Source organism: Syngnathoides biaculeatus, chromosome 15 (assembly GCF_019802595.1).
Source record: "Syngnathoides biaculeatus isolate LvHL_M chromosome 15, ASM1980259v1, whole genome shotgun sequence".
NCBI classification, from domain to species: Eukaryota; Metazoa; Chordata; class Actinopteri; order Syngnathiformes; family Syngnathidae; genus Syngnathoides; species Syngnathoides biaculeatus.
The window spans coordinates 25482785-25499875 of record NC_084654.1 but is presented as its reverse complement, the minus strand read 5'-3'; the positions used below and the strand labels follow the sequence as shown (position 1 = coordinate 25499875).

Below are 17091 nucleotides of genomic sequence, written 5' to 3'. Positions count from 1 at the left end.
ACTTTGGATCATTTTTAATGTCATCATCCTGGTACCTCAAGACTTTCTGTCTCCGACCTCCGACAGCGCGGCGTCGTTTTTAAAGAAGAACAAAAAGCAAAGCTTTTGTGAGACCCCGACTTGCCCGTGACGCCCATCCAGGAAAGTTCAACCCAGGCAACCGGACTTTTCTTGCTTGTTTGAAATTTGCCTTCCCCATTGATGTTTAAGCATTCAGATTTTAAATGAAGAAATTTGGAAGCGTAGAAGTATCCACTGTGCGAAATACCAACAACTGGACCGTTCCCGAATCTGCATTTTTAGATGTAAAAGTGGACTTCAACAAGACTTGGTCCCCACTTTTATGTTTTTTTTTGGGGCGGGGAACTGGTCTCGGTCATACGAGCAAGTCCAGCCAGCGCCTCCGTTCAACTCTAGCGGAAGAAGCGTACTCGTCGTCGTCTTGGTCACGGTAATCCGCAAAAGTTGAATCAAGGCAACTGACGTGTTCTTGTCCGGTTGCCTCTGGCCTCTTCTTGCTCGCCTCGCCTCAACATTTGCGGATCACCGTGAGCTGCCCCGAGAAAGTCGTCCATTGACGGCGTCAGCGACTGCGGCGTTTAAATAAGAAATGAGCTTAAATTAAATTAGTGGTGTTCCAGAAGGGTCTCAGTTCCCGGTTTGCATTGCTACACGACAGGAAGTCCCGCCCTCCTCGGGGTGGCGTTCAGGCGTAGAAGACCAGCTCTGGGATCTGCCCCCCCTGCACGCCGGTGCCGTTGGTGCTGTCCGAGGAGCACTGAAACTGGAAGGTGACCTTCCCGCACTGCACCTCCGTCACGCCCTCCTGGCCGAAGTAGCTGAGCTCGTTGCCGTCCAGAACCGCGCTGGCCGTGTAGAAGGCGTCCGGCTCGATCTGAACCGGGTGCTCGAACCAGACCGGGAAGGTGCCGCTGGAGCCGTCCGAGACGAACTTGGTGAGGCGCTGGGCCAGCACGGCGCCCTGCCTCTTGAGTTCTATGCGGACGCCGTACTCGGCCTTGCCGCCGCTCGATCCGTACAAACTCAGTCCGGCCACGAAGATCCGCTTGTCCACGGCGAACTGGATGCTGTCGCAGCGCCCCCTGTAACGCCACTGGTTGCTCCGGTAGGCCGAAGACTGGAATCTGTGGCACCTCTGCGGCACCAAGCCCATCCTGGCGCCCGTCGGGAAGTCCAGGCGGGGCTTGTTGGCGGCGGTGTACCACAGGAACATGTCGCGGGTCTCCTCCAGCGTCAGGATGTCGGACTGCGCCGCCCCGTCGGCGAACTCCTCCAGGGTCATGGCGGGGATGCGCACCAGGAAGAGCGCCTTGCCCAGGACTTGCCGGCGGTTGCGGGCGGCGGGCCCCAGTCCCCGCCGCCGGCACTCGGCGGCTGCCCAGCTCGTGACGGCCTCGAACACCGCCGCCTCCTTGGCGTTTAGCGTCTCGCGGCGCAGGATGATCTCCAGCGTCCGCGCGTCGATTTCGCAAAAACCTTCGGACCGCAGGGCGAGCTCGGCCTGAGCGTCGATGACCTCCCAGCAGCGCTGCGTCAGCTCGGGTTCCTCGAACAGTCGGCTCTGAGAAAGCAGCACGCAAGCGTTCTTGGCCTCCAGGCTGGTCTCCAGGAAGTTGACGCAGGCCCGGGCCAGCGCCGGGACGATGTACTTCTTGGCGGCGTACAGGGTGGCCAGCACCGTGTCCGCCTCCAGGTCGATCTCGTCGCTGTACATGTACCTGTGCCGGAGGAGGAAAGCGATCGTAAATAAATTGCACTTGTCAAGAACCGAGACGTCCTTTACGGCGAACCGGAAAGGAGCCGCTGAGCGACCTCCCATCATCCGTTGCATTGTGGGAAGCCACATCGCAATTCTAAAAAAAAAAAAAAAAAAATGGAGTGAACCGCCGCAGCCTCCCGGCATGCTTTGCAGCACTGCAGGTTATTTTTAACCTTCCACTCTGCGACATAATAGTCAGGCGTTTTTTTTTTTTTTTGTGTGTGTGGTTCGAGAGGACAAAGAGCGGCGATTACGGACTCTTCAATGTCGCTCAAAATGAGTCACCAGAAGCTTTTCAAGTCTCACGCTGGATATTGCCCCCCCCCCCACACACACACACACGTGCTTGGGCGTCATCTTGGTCTCCAGGAACTATCTTGAAGTCAGTTGAGGAGTTTCACTTGGACAAAAATAGGGTTTTGCTGCCATACGGATCTTGAGAGTTGAGTTCAGATCACTCGATGTGAAGTTTTTACTCATGCGAAAGGACTCACTTGAGCAGGATGAGGAAGGCGGCGGGTTCCACGTCCGGGATGCGAACGTCCGCCTCCTCCTCGGCCAGGTCCCCGTAGAACATCGCGCAGAACACCGAGCTGCCCACGGCCAACACGTACTGCCGACAACGCGGGCGACCCGTCAGGGGAGCGTCGACGGGAGGGAGGGAGGGAGGGACGGCGGCGCGCTTTTGCTTACCTTGTGAGCCGGGACCTTCTGCGAGCCCCCCGGGGGGCCCACGATGAAGTGGACGTCGGCCATCAGCTCGTTGTTGAACATCAAGGCGTTCCTACGTTTCAAACATTTGCTCAAATGACTTTTTTTTTTTTTTTCAGAGCCAGGATAACGTGAAAGACGAACAAGGCGGCCGAGGGGGCGCCGGAGGGTCGCGCACTCGCGCGCCGACGTGAAATTCATCTTTCCGCATTTTATCGCTCGTTTGGCGAACACTCGACCACCGCAAGTGGTTTTTCTGTTCGGGAACACAAATACATGTCATGATTGGACGCGTTTTGTGCTCCGAGTGGAAATGTCGGCCAGTTGCATTCAAAGCGCTTTCGAGGAACAAACGATGATTTTGAGCGTCCTGACGGATGCTTGAGTTTGTTTGACCCCTGCTCGCTCTTGAATTCAAAAAGTGAACAAATGATTGCGATTTGAACACATTTGAGCTGCGCGTTTCAATGTTATCCGTGAAAGGGACACTGTGTACTTTAGCAAGTAGACAGGAAATCTTCTATTTACGGATAAACTTTGGACCAAGCCTTTTATCAGTTTTTGAACAAAGCAAAGGGGTAGGTCAGGAAAACTCACCGTGACCTTAGCGATTCAAAGTTATTCCTCCGTAAATCGTCGATAGTGTGCCGGTGTTCGTTAGCTATAAAATGTTGACAGTATCGCACGAGCATCTTTTGCCCTCTTGGGGCGACTTTTTGAGGCATCTCAGTCAACGGGAGCATCTTTGGCGACCGGTGCTGATGCACTTTGAAAGCGGCGTTGGGTCGGTACCTCTCCCTGAGCGTCGGGTGGCTGCCCTGCCAGCCGCGGGGCTCGGCGGCGGCGGCGGCGGCGGCGGCGGCGGCGTCGTCGTCGCCGCTGCTGCTGCTGCTGCTGCTGAATGTTGGCTGGTGGCCTCCGCTCGGGCTGGTGGCCGCCGCGTCGCAGCCTCCTTTTCCGTCGTTGTCGGCGGCAGTGGCCCGGTTGACGGTCGCCGCCGCCACCGCCGACGTCGCCTCCTTGGTCGCCGCCTTATCTGCGTCCGCAGCCGCCGCCGCCGCAGCGGCAGTAGCGGCGGTGGCGCTCGGCAGGTTGCCGTTGTTGGCGGCGCACAGCTCCGCGGCCATCTTCCTGTGCTTGTCGTGAGACGGCAGCGGGAGCCCCGCCGGCAGCGCGCCGAGCTTCTTGGCCTTTCGGATGGTGTCGGGCAGCAGCAGCAGGCAGCTCAGGCACCTCATGATCCGGCCATGGCGGAGGAGCCGGCGGTCCGCCGTGGGCATCGGAGTCCCGGTGGGCTTCAGCCGGGTCGCCGCGCCGGTCGACTCTCGCAGCCGCGTCTAAAAATATCCTCCCGAGCCCCACAACCTCCTTCTTTTTGTCGTCTTCCTCCGCCAATACTCTTATTTTTTTTTTTTTTTGTTCCCCCTTCGTTGGGTCGTCTCTTTTCTTTTATTTGATTTTGCTCAGCCCCAGCCGCTCGTCAGTCTTCCGCCCTCCTTTTAGCTTGTGGCCACTTTGCGAGTTTGAATCTTTGATTTGTTTTCCTTTTTTTTTTGTTGTTGTTTTTGTTTTTCCTCCGCTTCTCCATCTCTTCCTCCCCTTTTTCCTCCGCCCTCCTTCCCTCGGCGCCGACCAATCAATTTCACGTACGTCTCTGACGTCAGAGGGAGCGAAACCTCCGCATCATGCGTCACCGTACAACGCGCACACGAGCGCTCCCCCTCCGCCTCGCGGGTTAGTGCCAGAAGGATCCTCATTCTTTATCATGGAAAATGACATTGTTTGACTTTGAACGTCACACTGAAACGATGACGAGAACACTTTAAGATGGGAAATATAGAGCGGAAATGAAAAAGGGAATGAAGCCAGATTAAAAAAACAAAACAAAAAAAAGTTTAAAGTCACTCCAGGAACGCAATTGTGCAGCTGCACGTCTTCCTAGAAAAAAAATATATAGAAACCCACATACATTTCAGAATTTGTATGTAATAATAAATGCATGTTCATTGCATATTAAGAAGCAAAATGACGAAAGGTTCTGTAGTTTCAATGTAATAAGAGTGGAATTACATTGTCATACTCTTTGCCCACAAAGTGGAAAGATGTAACTGTTTCCTGTGTACTATCACGGTCGTCTTTATTTGTGTCAGAAATGCACAAGAAATTTTTCCTGGGTTGTTGGAGGTGCTCAATTCTGACAACTTTCAGCCGTTGCGACAAAACGTGAAGGTGATGCGGAGGCTCGCTTAACGGAGAACGTGCTCATGACGCCGTGATTTTGTGAGAATGAAGTCCAAATATTACAACGGTCGATAAGAAGAAATGAGGGATTTTACCGCACATTTGTATTTGTTTTTTTTTTTTTTAATGATTCTGCTATGTCCCGTTTTCCTTTTCGGGGCGTCGGCAGACCCGTGCCTTTACATTCCGCGCTTCGCCCAGTTGCTGGAGTTCGGCGACAAGAACCACGACGTGTCCATGACGGCCCTGAGGCTGGTGCAGAGGATGAAGAGGGACTGGATGCACACCGGACGGAGGCCCTCCGGACTCTGCGGGGCCGGTAGGTGCGGCGGATCGCCCTTCCTTTCGTCATCGTGGAACCCCCCCACCCCCCCCCATCTTATTAGGTAGGGAAAAGCGCCGTTTCTGTCTGAATTCTATTGAGAATTCAGAACACAAAGAAGTTGAATCATATATTCAAAATTGTAATTTGAAACAAAAATGCAGTGAAAGTGATGAATAAATCTGTCACTTAACCACAAGAACTCCGCAATAATAAACTGTAATATACAAGGGGAAAAAAATCCATTTATGGCTGAAGAGAATACTAATTTTAAAAATTTCACGCAATTGAGTCAAACCATTCCGTGTAAAAAGTTTTGTACGAATCATAATGTAATACACAACATGACTTCTATGTAGTTGAAAGTTGGCGGACGTTAACGTTCGTCTTCCTGAAGGAAGTCGGCCGTCCTCTGTGGCCTTTTTTGTCTTCCGCTCGTGAATGTTTCATGATCGTAAAAGATGGAGACGGAGATCTGCTGCGTGATGTCGGCGGCCCGACTGGGCCTAAAATCCTCCCGGACGACATCAACGGAAAGAATCGCGACGGTCATGGTGACTGCGCTCGTTTGTCGCCGGGCGGACGTCAAAGCGCTCGCGCGGTGCTTCTTGTAGCGGCTCAGCCGCCCTAACCAACATTACGTAAGCGTCGGAGGCTCGTTCTGCTGCTCGTTACGCAACGCTGCCTTTTTATGAGAGGCCCGCAACGAGCCCCCCCTCCCCCCCTTCCCCCTCCCCACTCCCCCCAAGTCAAGTCACTCCAGCGCTTCCACAGTCAATCGTTTATGCTGACGTCAGGAAAGTATTTTGATATTCCGCCTGGGCGGCCTCTTGACTCCAACCCGCGTTTGTGTGTTTGCAGCCCTCCTGGTCGCCGCTCGCATGCACGACTTTCGCCGCACGCCCAAAGAAATCGTCCACGTGGTCAAAGTGTGCGACAACACGCTCAGGAGGAGGTGCGTTGTCCCGAAAGCCAAAAACCTGAAGTGCACTATGGCATTGGTGCAGATTGCACACTTTTTAAACGTTTTCTGATCTGCGTTAGACTGGTGGAGTTTTCGGAAACGCCCACCAGCTCGCTGACGTTGGAGGAGTTCATGAAGGTGGACTTGGACCAGGAGTGCGACCCTCCCTGCTTCACGGCCGGACTGCTCAAGAAGAAAGCGCAGCAGGTCCGGCGGCTCAGTCTCGGCACACTTAACCGGTCGCGTTTGGCTCGCTCGGGTCCGAAGCGGATGGCGGGCGCGTCCTTGAGTTTTGTTGCGTTTGCCCGGCGGCCTTTCAGATGGAGGCGGAGCTGAAGAAGAAGATGGCCGACCTGGAAGGTACTGTTCGACGTCGCCGCTCATTCGGGTCAAGCCGCTGGACAGGACCGCAGACGTCGCGATGTTTTGCAGGAGAGATCGAAGGCTACCAGGACCAAATCGACGCCGAGCTGGAAAGCGCCCGACCCAAACTGCGAGGGGTTTACGCCGCCTACGCCAGAGAAGGTACGGACGGGACTTGCCGAAGTTGAAAACATACATTTCCATTTTTGGCAATCATGTCGTTGTTGCTCCTTTTTTTTTGACCCGTTGGAAATGTTTTGGTCATATTTAATCTTGCTTTGTGTTTTTCAGAAAAAAGAAAAAAAAAAAAATCTAAATTCTGCATTTTTAATTTGGGAAAAAATAATGCAAGCGTGATTTTTAATATATTTTTTCAAATAGAAAATACATGTAGAGGAAGTCCTCCTCAAATTGCTTTTCATCTCCCAACAAATAAAAAGTTTAACTTTTCATGCAGAAGTCTTCCTATTTAATTTGGGGGGAAAAAAAAACTGTTTTGTACAGTAAAAAATATTAAAAAAAAAGGGTCTGGGAATAAATATAAACAAAAGTATTTAACGGCCTTACGCAAGAATTGGAACCTTTTTTTGCTCGTAGTTTTTTTTATGAAGCACTTTAGCAACAGATTTTTTTTTCATGTTCAACCTTCCTGTTGAAGCATGCACACATTAATAATAGAAAATGTTTTTCATGGTTTTGTAGTAAAAAATGTTTTTCACGTTGACCTTTTTATTTTGTGTGAGGAGAAAATCAGTCCTCATAAACAAATTTCATTTTTGTGGAATTGAAAAACATCTTTAATATTAAGGAACGAGTGAGCTTTTCATTTTTGGATCATGTGAGGATTGTACGGTTTTGCAATAGTTTGTCATGTATTTTTCCCCGCTGACGCGTTGCAAATGTATCATTGTGACGCCATCTTAGACCTGAAGAAGCACCTGGACCACGTCCTGGGCGCGTCGTCGTCCCCCAAGGCGGACGACGACGACGACGACGACGTGCTGGCGGCGGTGGCCAAACACTTCGGCAAGGACCTGAGCGAGCTGACGCTGGAGACGCTGATCCAGTTGGAGCAGGGAGACGGCGCCGCTGAAGACCAGGACCGGGACCCCAAGAGGAAGGGACCCACGCTGGCGTCCATCTTGGGAGCAAGCCTGCCCACCGCGGCTACGCTAGGCCTGAACGATTCCGTAGGAAGTTGCTCCAAAGAGGACCCACCTGACGGTGAGGAAGTCATCTCCTCCATTTTTGCCAGATTGGCAGACGTCCTGAATGTCTTGAGTCTTTTTTTGCGGGTGGGCCCTGTCATGATTGACATGCCCACCAAATGTCACCAAATGTCCCGGAGACGCTACTAGCGCGTCAGTCAGTTTTTGGCGCTCACGCCTGAAGCCGACAATCACCGTGCGGGCGCCAGGACCCCGACGACGACAAGCGGCGTCTTCGCCTGCACGTTGTCGGTTGGAGCAATTTGCACAAAACTTGTGGACCCCGCTGAGTATTTAGTATGCGGTGGGGGGGGGGGGTCGCCCCCCCCCGCGTCAACGGGAATCTGCCACGCTATTTATCGGCCGGCTGGCTGATCGGGTGGGGGGGGGCCGGCGCCGAGCCCGAAGGTTTCACACTCCCAACAGCTGCTTTTCTTTTTCTAGCCAGGGAACGTAACGCCGCGTAGCAAAAAAAATGGTTGATGTTGCTTTTTTTGATCATTTTAAAAAGCCTTCAAAGGACTCATAATCTTATTGAATATGCGTCAAATAGCCTTGCCAAAAAAAAGTCAGCAATATAATCTCCAGTCGTTGTTTGATCCTTCAACGGGGGAGAAAACATCGGCGATGAATGACGTCCACGCACGCCAAGGTGACGAGCTGGACATCAAACGCAACGTGAAGGAAGACTCAAAAGATGAGAGCTCAACATTTGGCGGAAGACGAGCTGGGAAAAGAGCGAAAGGAGCACAAAAGATGTTGACGGAGGACAAGTGAGAAGAAAGAAGAAGAAGAAGAAGGAGCAAAGCCAGGACAAAAGGAAGCAGAAAGCAAAAAGGAACAGCAGAAGAAAAGATGCACAATAACCATAACTACATGAAAAGCACACAGGCAAGCAATTTGTCTCCAGTAGTATCCGAGTACTTTGGAGACGTGAACCGGAACGTCTGCGAGCCGGAAGGTCCGGCGGAGGCTCCTCTCGAGAAGCCGGCGGAACGAGAATCCGAGCGGAACCAAAAGAGGACAAACGGTTCACATCCGTTTTGTCGTCGGCGTGCCAAAAGTCACGTTTGATTTTTGCTGAAGTCCGATCGGACCAAAATTGTCCTGTCGCGCCTCCGTCGAGATCACCAAAAAGATTTCATGTTGATGACAAATGCCACAATTATCAGAGAGAAAATGTCCTCGGGTTCCCGTTTTCTCGGTCACCGTTTTGAGACGTTTCTGTCGCTTCTGTTTGTTTGTTTGTGCGACAGACGGTTCTGCCGAAGGCGGAGAGCTGGACCTGAGCGGCATCGACGATAGCGAGATCGAGCTGGTACGGAGACTCGCTGCCGTTTGGGGCGCCGGCGTGGGGGAAAATCCTTCGAAAATGGTTGCTTCCGTGTCCAAAAGGAAGCTTTTTAAGGCCGGACTCATTTCCGGGACCGCTCCAGGCGGTTTGTTCGGATTTGGCAGCGTTTGCCGGTTTGGCTTCGCACTGGGGGGTCGGGGGGGGGGGGGGTCATGTCATCAATCAAATGAAACTATTTTGACATCATTGCAGAGCTCAAAATACTTTCATTAAGGCAACTGGCTCCATTTGCTAAGTATTATCATTTATTTTTTTGTTCGTTTGTTTGTTTGTTTTGACTGTGTTGACTCCAAGTGAAGTTGGCGCGTTTGGACCGCACGCTTTGAATCCTTTTCATTTTTCTGGCCTCGTTCGTCAGACGGGGCCACCGGGACCGGCGAAGCGAAGGAATCCGCCTCCATGTGGTTTGTTTGCTACGTGGGAGGCTTTGACCCGCCTGGCTTCAAAATGCACCTTTTTTTTTTTTTTTTTTTTTTTTAATATTTTCACGGGAGGATCGCTCGACAACACTTCCTAGTGAAATGTGGCCGTCGAGTCAGTTAATTTATGTAGTTTGAGATATTCGACCCGGTTACTCGGGAGTTACAAGGGGCAGGACTTGAGACATTTGAGAAATCCCTCAAAACTGTTCATTTGAAGTGAGACTCGATGTGGTTTTTTGGACTTTGTCACCAGCTTGGCTACCGGGGGGAAAAAAAAAAAAAAACCAAAACATTTTTGGGTGACTCAGCACTTGATGTCGTAATGACAGCGTAACAACATAATCGCTTGAGACTTTTAATTTGTGATGATGATAGCGCGCAATGTCATTTTTAACTCTGTTGCCCTGGAGGTCTTCACCAGTTTAGGTTCAAACTGCAAAAAAAAAAACACATTTTGGGTGATGCCACCATCGTGTGAGGATGACTTGACGGCATATTTCCAGACGGGGACAAAAAACTTTCTCCGAGACTCGTCGCAATGTGACGTTTGACGTTTTATCGGTGAAACCCGAGAAGCTTTCTGGTGAATGTCAAAAGGTTTTGGTGGCGAAGTGCAATAATGGTGAACGCTTTTGGTGTGCAGTACCTGCTGAGCGAGAACGAGATCAAAGTCAAGACGGCGCTGTGGATGGCAGAGAACTCGGACTACCTCAAAGAGCAGAAAGGTGCCCACGCGTCAGCGTCGTCTTGCTTTTGCTTGTGTCTTTCATGCACCCAGTGACGGTTTTTGTTTGCAGAGAAGGAGGCCAAAATTGCAAAGGAGAAGGAGTTGGGCGTCTTCAAGGAAAAGAAGGTACGGACGCCTGTTAGCTCCAAATGCTAACTCGACGCTGCAAACCCCCTCCCCCAAAAAAAAAATAGCCTGACTTCCAGTTGGAGCCACAAGTTGACATCCACTGCGCAAAAACACATATTTCTTTATTTTTGTCCAATCAGAAGTAAAACTGTCCTGTTTCTGCTCAGTCAGGAAGACCGAAATTGTTTAATGTTGCTATTAGCCATAATAAGGAGTAATCATATTGTGAATTTCTCATTTTAATTTCAAATTTTTGTATTTCTTTCCTCTGAGGTCAAACGTTGACATCCTACAAGACTCTGGTCCAATAGTTTTGGGTTGGTGTCCGCTAGCTGTCTGGCTTCAACTGTGCAACGTGATTGCTAACGTTAACGCGCTGCTAGCTCCGACTCGTGCGTTCGTCTGCGTCAACATTGAAATCAAATTTTGGAATCTGAGAGTTCTGCTTCCGACGTTGCTTCCATTCCTTCTACTCCTAAATTAGCTGCAAATGTTAGCGCTCAACATCGCTGCTAACTTGAGAGCTAAGGAAGATTCACGTTAGCATCTCGCGTTAGACGTGCGGCCTGCCTTTCTGCTACGACAAATCTTTTTTTGGAACGTGCTGAACCAAAAGCGCTTCTGAAATGATTCGTTCTTTGATCTCAGCCGCCACCCGCCGCCGTCAGGCAAGCGAATCGGAACCGCTGAAGCGCCCCGTTATTCGCTTGCGAATGTTGGGCGAATCCAACGGCCAATGACAAGCCAGCGTCAGGCAACACCGAGCAGGCGGGGGAGGGACTTCCGTTCAGTGAGCTCCCAATATTGGTCATCATAAAGGGAGATGTTGAACAGAGTCCGGAAGCAGAATGAATGAATGAATGAACCGATTGGAACGATTCGGTCCACTCAAAAGAACCGCCGGGCCCATCAGTGCCGCCTTTCGGCCGTGTCAGGAAAAATGCGGAGACGGGTTCGGGTGGGTCGTTGGGCCAAAAATTGTTATTCACGTTCTTGAGGAAAACTTTGCACATAGATGCGACTCGAATTGCTGGGATTTCGCCGCACAGATGCGATTTCCCGCGCTCCTTGAACACGTCCGTCCTTTCCCCGAACAGCGGGCGACGCCCCGTCGGCGGGCGACCATCCGAGCCGACACGGCCGACGAGGCCATCGAGAAGATGCTGGAGCAGAAGAAGATCTCGGCCAAGATCAACTACGACGTGCTCAAGGACGTGGACGTCAAGCCCGCCGACGGCCCCGCCCTCAAGGCCCGGTCCCCCAGAGGCCCCGCCTCCAGACCGAGCGGCCGATGCCAGAGGCCGGCGGGACGGGCGCCGCTCAACCTGAGCACGCCGCTCAGCTCCCTGGGAAAAAGGTCAATGCGCCGTACGCCGACCCACTACTCATTTCAATTGGAAATATGTATTTGTCAAATTCAAGAAAAGCACAGATTATGCTAACGTAGAAACATGACGCGAAGCCGTCCCCTCAATGGCAAAAAAAGGACACTCGGGTTGGATTGAAGATACGTTGGCATTAGAACAGTTTTCCAATTTTTATGTGCGATACATTTGAATTGATTCAGTTCAGTCCATTTTATTTATTTGAAGTGTGGCTAATATTTTTTGTTCTGAAGGGCGAGGCCTCAGGAGTCGTTGGCAGCTTTTACGTCCCGAATGTAACGTTAAAAAAGAGCCGGTCGACAACATGGCCGCCATCTCCCAATGCCACCAAATGCAGCCTGGGAAAAAAAAAAGCCCAAAAAGACGTCACGTGGTTGGTTGGTTGGTTGGTTGGGGGGGGGGGGGGGGGCGCGACTGGGGGCCTTTCAACTTGTTATTGAAAGGGCGACGCAAACACTGTGTGGCTTTGCTAACAGTGTGGCCATTGTGCCTTGTTACTGAGGGGGGGGCCACGCTGAGACATTGTGGCCCCCCCCCCCATTCAGACCCTCACCCTGCAGGTCGCCCACATTTACACCCTCGTGTCGCTCTCATTTAGACAAGCACTAAATGTAGTCGTCACCCACCTACTTCGCAGATTTAAAAGACAAAACAGATCAAGTGATGAAATGCGTTCAAAATCGAGTGTGGAATTTCCCAGCTCCCTCAAATGCAGCAGTCTGAGGTTTGACGTTAATGACGCGTTTGAGAATGCCGGGAAATCATCGGAGCAGTCAAACGAAAATCAAAAATGGAATCATTTCGCGTCGTACCTGCATTACGGCTAATATGACAAATGGTGTCAGAAGTGGGACGCTGAGTGGCGGGGACAAAATTCGTGGCGAGCGTAGACTGATGGACTCTTGGGAGGGGTGGGGGGGGGGCTCTTCATCAGTGTCCGTGTCAGAAGTGGGACACTCAAGGCCGAAAGTCACTGAAACGCTGGGAATGGGCCGAAGTTGGACTTGCGTACGTGCCGATGCAGTGGATGAGGCCACTCGTTTGTTGTGCAAACGACGACGACGACGACGAGGAGGAAGTCAGCAACGGGGCGCTGAGCTTGGACGTTGTTGTGCATTCTTGCCATGTTTTCTTTGTTTTGTCGCGCTCGTCCACTTGCCCTCCCCATTTGAAGTGGGATCCACGAATAGCGCACGTAATTGCCCTCCAGTGCTGTTCTCGCTCGCCCCTCTGGAGCGCTTCCGTCTCTCTCCGTCTTTTTTTTTTGGGGGGGGGGGTTTTGTTTTCTTGCAGATAGAGAGAAGACAAAAGAGAATTCCCGCCGGCAGTCTGTGTTGATGTTTGGCCGTGGAAAAAGATCACAGCTCAGCAAGTTTGCTGCGGGGGGGGTTCTTCTCCCCCCGTCCCCCCCCCCCCCCAAGACGGAGGCAGCGGATTTCCGTCACACGGGACGCAGGCCGGTTGGTGCCTGTGTGAAAGGTTGCGACTGGGTTGGAGACCCGGGGGTGAAGTTTTAACACCCGACGTGTGCCTCTTGCGCCTTGTTGTGTCAAAGGCGGCAGTTCAATTTCATCCTGCCACGGCCTGGGCTCCCCCCAGTCGTTTTTGTTACATTTGTACAAACAAATCAGAAGAATTTTCCATCTATCGTGTGTTTGAGTAGAGACTTAACATTTGTGTCTCTGCGTTGTGTCGAAAGCAATTGCGTGTCTCCCCCCCCCCCCCCAATTTATATGCTCCACTTTTAGGATGAAGCAAAATTAATTTCTTTGACTGAAACGGAAGAGTCCCCCTGGCCCCTTTCACCCAAACAATTTAAATTTTTTTTCTACCTGTGAACTCTTCCCAACTTCGACCTCAACGTTTTGTGCGAGTTGCCACGTATGAAATAGTTTTGGGACCGACCGGGTGTGTTCCACCCCTAAAAGAAATTGTGGCTCCCTCGAACCTCGCAGCCCCCCCCCCCCCCACATCACGCAAAACGGCGAGGAGATGTGTGTGTGTGAAAACGGGGATTAACGGCTGCTCGCCGACTTCCTCTCTCGTCCCTTATATAGATGAAGTTTTCAAATCTATTCAGCGCCGTTTTTTTTTTTGTTTTTTTTTTGGGTCACCCCCCCCGAAGCCCTCCACCCCCGCCACTATCCAGCGGCTAAACTGCGCCGGTCGGCTTTGCGGCTCAGGCGGCGTCTCGCCGAGCGCTAAGCCGATGAGCGCCGCCGGCTACTGATAGCCAAACACGGCAGGCGGACACTTGATTAGGCACAGCGGCTCGTCTCGAACTGCATGTCTGCAAATTTCTTTTTGGGGGGTTCTGCGTTAATACCTTAACGGACTGTTTGCGCTCCTCGCTGGGTGCTCCCGTTTTGGTTGGCGTTCCTAATGATGTGGCTGGTGGGAGAGGTCCAGACACCCCCTCGGCAGAGGATGTTTGCGCCCACTTCAGAACTTGGCTGGCTGGCCTCAGGGCAAAAAACGATTCCTGCCTGCATCGCAAAAGTCGCCAGTCAGCACTAAAGTCAAACTTTTAATAACCGTTATCATTTGAAAGTCACAATTTAGACAAAGAGTCGTAATGTTGCTGGAATGGCATAAATAATTTTGAAAAAGGCACAATATTGCAAGAATAATGGGAAGAAATGATGTTTCAGCTATATTTCCAGACAAAACTTGCTTTTTTCTACAAAGAAAAAGGGCTGATTAAAAAAAAAAAAAAAAAAAAGATCTCACATTAATGTCGAGGACATTTGAGCACGCTCAAGTTGTTGAACTTTGCTTGTTTGTCGTCAGGTTGCAGCCGTTTGTGAGCGGGCAGCCCGACAAGAAGATGGCCGTGCAGCAGGTCAGCCGGAACCCCTTCAAACATTTCAAACTTTGTCACAAAACACACCGAAAATGGCACCCAAATGGCCTGGAAATTGCTCGGTTTGGGGGGGCCCTTTTGGGGTAGCGTACGCATTTCCCGAGGGGGGAGGGGCAGCGGGCGGCTGCAAGGTCCACATCCTCGCTATTTGTTCGCGTTACTTCCTGCGTCGTTGTCTCCTTTCCTTAATCACGCGAAAAAGATGAGCCTTGTTACTTAGCAACACCCCCCCCCCCCATGAACGGGAAGCCACCGTCCGCCCTGATTGGCCGAGGCCGCTGCCCTCTTATGTAATCTTGCAGATTAGATGAGACCGGCGCACTCTGCTCCCTCTCTCCCAGGAATTAGCTCGTACCACTTGACAGCGACATGGTGCAGTCTAACACTTGACGCTTTTAGAGTTGTCGTCCCAGCAGCTTTTTTTTTCCTGTCTTTTACTGCATTTATATATGTATATAATCCGCATCCCCTTGCATTAAAAGCCCCCGGCCCATCTAGCGGCGCTCACCTGCTAATCGTGTTTTGTTTGAGTCAGCAGGCGGGAAGGAAAGAAGCAGTCACGCTTTGTTTGTGTACAAGCGAGACGATGAAAGAGTGAAAGTTGATCCATTTGCCCCCAAGATGGCCGCCCGGCTGTGTCTTCTTGTGGTTCCGCTGCTGGTAGCCACGATAGAACTCTTAATTTTCATGTTACTGGAGGAAATGTTGAAGAGATTTGAAGCCCCCCCCCCCCCCCCCCCTTATCGAGGCTCCTTTGTGGGTCCGCTACCGTCGGACAAGCCTACCGAAAAAGTCGAGCTGACTTTTAGGGGCCCAATTGGAAAGATAGGACCAAAATGTCTGCTCATGATGTCAATTTCACGTTAATCCGGCTTCCAGGGCTCAATATTTGTAAATGTTCCCCCTCATGCACACCTCCCACCGTTTGTCCGGGTGTGTCATTGTGGTGTTGGCGATTATCAAGGCAACATTTCCTTCTTCGCCTAGCCCGGCGTCGCAGTCGCAGTCCCCGCCCCCGCGCCGGCCCCCCCGCCCGCATTGGTGGAGAGCGGCCCGGTGGTCTACGACGACGCGGCGGCTGACGAAGACGAGGACGACGACGAGGAAACGTGCATGAGCGCCATGGAGCTGCTGGGCGCTCGAGGTCAGTCGCTCGGTCGGTCGGTCGGTCGGGCGCCGCCAACTCGCTAGCGGGTCTTCTTTTGGTTTTTGTTTTTTTTTTTTCTCTTTTTCTGACGACTTCTGCTGAGCGCCGCCGCTTATTTTTTTGTCCGACCTTCAAAAGTTCAGCGGGCCCAATGATCCACGCAGTCCCTGTCAAGAACGCCTGCATTGATGAGTGACCTTGAGAACATTCCCAAGTCCAAACTTGTTTTTTCTTGGTGCAGTTTTTCCGCCACAAGTGGTCTTCATTTGCTACAACCCGTTTTGGTGCAATCTGTGAAATTTGAGATGGCACAGTGGGTCAGATGAGCGTCGGCCTCGCAGTTCCAAAGACCTGGGTTCGATCCCGGCCCCGCCGAGGTGTAGTTTTCATGTTCTCCCCGTGCCTGTGTGGGTTTTCTCCGGGTACTCCGGTTTCCTCCCGCGTCCCCAAAACACGCAACATGAATTGGACACTCTAGACTGCCCGAGGCGTGATTGTGAGTGCGGCTGTTCGTCTCGGTGTGGCTGGCGACTAGTTCACGTTGTACCCCGCCCGCCTCCTGCCTGCTGACAGCTGGGATAGGCTCCAGCACTCCCCGCCACCCTTGTGAGGATAAGCGGCAAAGAAAATGGACGGACGGATAGTGAAATTTGGCTTTTGCTAGCTAATGAGCTCATCTTGTAAAAATAAAAACTGTTCTAGATGTAGAAAGTCCAAATGAAGCCCATCACGGTGAAGGTGACGGGACGCCGTCGTGGCCGAAACTTACTTGCTGACTGGCAAATGTTGCGCCGATTTTGCGAACAAACGTTTGGAACCAAAAAGCGTGGCGGCAGCCATTTTGACGGAACTCGCGCTTTTGTCGCTGTCCAGCAGAATACGGCGGCGACGATTACGACGACTGCTTCTAACGGCCGCCCGGCGCTTTGCCGGCTTCACGGTGGGGAGCGGACACGAGACCGCCGACGGCTGTCGAGCGAGGGAGACGGCGGTTGGGGAGGGGCCTCGGCGGAAAAGGTTCTTGGATGCGAAGGAAGGAAGTGGCTCGAGGGCAAGGACGCAACGGGCACATTTCATTTCTTGTCAACTGCAAAGTTGTTTCCGCCGCCTCAACAAAAGATGTTTTTCTGTTCATCTCGAAGCATGCCGCACTTTAAATTATTCTGACTACATGACTATTATTCAGATATTTCATTTCAAAGAGGGCTCCTGACAAGTAAGCGTTTGAGTTCTTTTTTTGGGGCCGACGGTTTGACGTGAGCGTTGGAAAGCGCCCACCAAGGCGGCGCGACGTGACGTCACAGGACAAGACGGCGCGATCGAGATGCCGGCGGCCTGGCTGCTCTTCCTGCAACCGCGGCGTTTTTTGTTGTTGTTTTTTTTCTTCCCGCCATCGTGTCACCTGTTCAACATGGCCGTAAATTCCACTTTGTGGCGCACGATGACATTCAATAAATGACTTTCACGCATGCAGA

The 17091-nt window shown here is 51.8% G+C and overlaps 2 protein-coding genes across 7 annotated transcripts in view; one reads left to right on the top strand and one right to left on the bottom strand.

Moving 5' to 3' along the window:
• Positions 1 to 17091, top strand: part of LOC133513023 (transcription factor IIIB 90 kDa subunit-like) — a 23607-nt gene extending 6516 nt beyond the window's left edge. For 3 of the 6 annotated variants that reach the window (XM_061843247.1, XM_061843246.1, XM_061843245.1), the window contains exons 7-19: positions 4902 to 5051; positions 5916 to 6009; positions 6099 to 6225; positions 6339 to 6378; positions 6451 to 6543; positions 7306 to 7605; positions 8846 to 8907; positions 10009 to 10090; positions 10163 to 10218; positions 11319 to 11578; positions 14397 to 14448; positions 15457 to 15613; positions 16490 to 17091. In XM_061843247.1, coding sequence (XP_061699231.1) covers positions 4902 to 5051; positions 5916 to 6009; positions 6099 to 6225; positions 6339 to 6378; positions 6451 to 6543; positions 7306 to 7605; positions 8846 to 8907; positions 10009 to 10090; positions 10163 to 10218; positions 11319 to 11578; positions 14397 to 14448; positions 15457 to 15613; positions 16490 to 16527 — 1511 coding nt within the window. In that variant the 3' untranslated portion in view covers positions 16528 to 17091. The remainder of the gene's footprint in view (positions 1 to 4901; positions 5052 to 5915; positions 6010 to 6098; positions 6226 to 6338; positions 6379 to 6450; positions 6544 to 7305; positions 7606 to 8845; positions 8908 to 10008; positions 10091 to 10162; positions 10219 to 11318; positions 11579 to 14396; positions 14449 to 15456; positions 15614 to 16489) is intronic. The other 3 variants (XR_009798368.1, XR_009798367.1, XM_061843249.1) reach the window with 3 other exon arrangements.
• LOC133513025 (BTB/POZ domain-containing protein 6-B-like) lies at positions 340 to 4875 on the bottom strand. Its single transcript, XM_061843255.1, has 4 exons — positions 3284 to 4875; positions 2474 to 2564; positions 2275 to 2393; positions 340 to 1739 (listed from the first exon to the last, which is right to left on the bottom strand). The coding sequence occupies exons 1-4, from the start codon at positions 3769 to 3771 to the stop codon at positions 707 to 709; spliced, it is 1731 nt and encodes a 576-aa protein (XP_061699239.1). The 5' UTR covers positions 3772 to 4875; the 3' UTR covers positions 340 to 706.

Coding starts and splice junctions, on each gene's coding strand:
- LOC133513025 (XM_061843255.1), bottom strand. CDS start 3,771: ATGCCCACGGCGGACCGCCGGCTCCTCCGCCATGGCCGGATCATGAGG. Junction 2,565..3,283: donor CACCCGACGCTCAGGGAGAG/GTACCGACCCAA, acceptor TTTGAAACGTAG/GAACGCCTTGATGTTCAACA. Junction 2,394..2,473: donor AGAAGGTCCCGGCTCACAAG/GTAAGCAAAAGC, acceptor CGTTGTCGGCAG/TACGTGTTGGCCGTGGGCAG.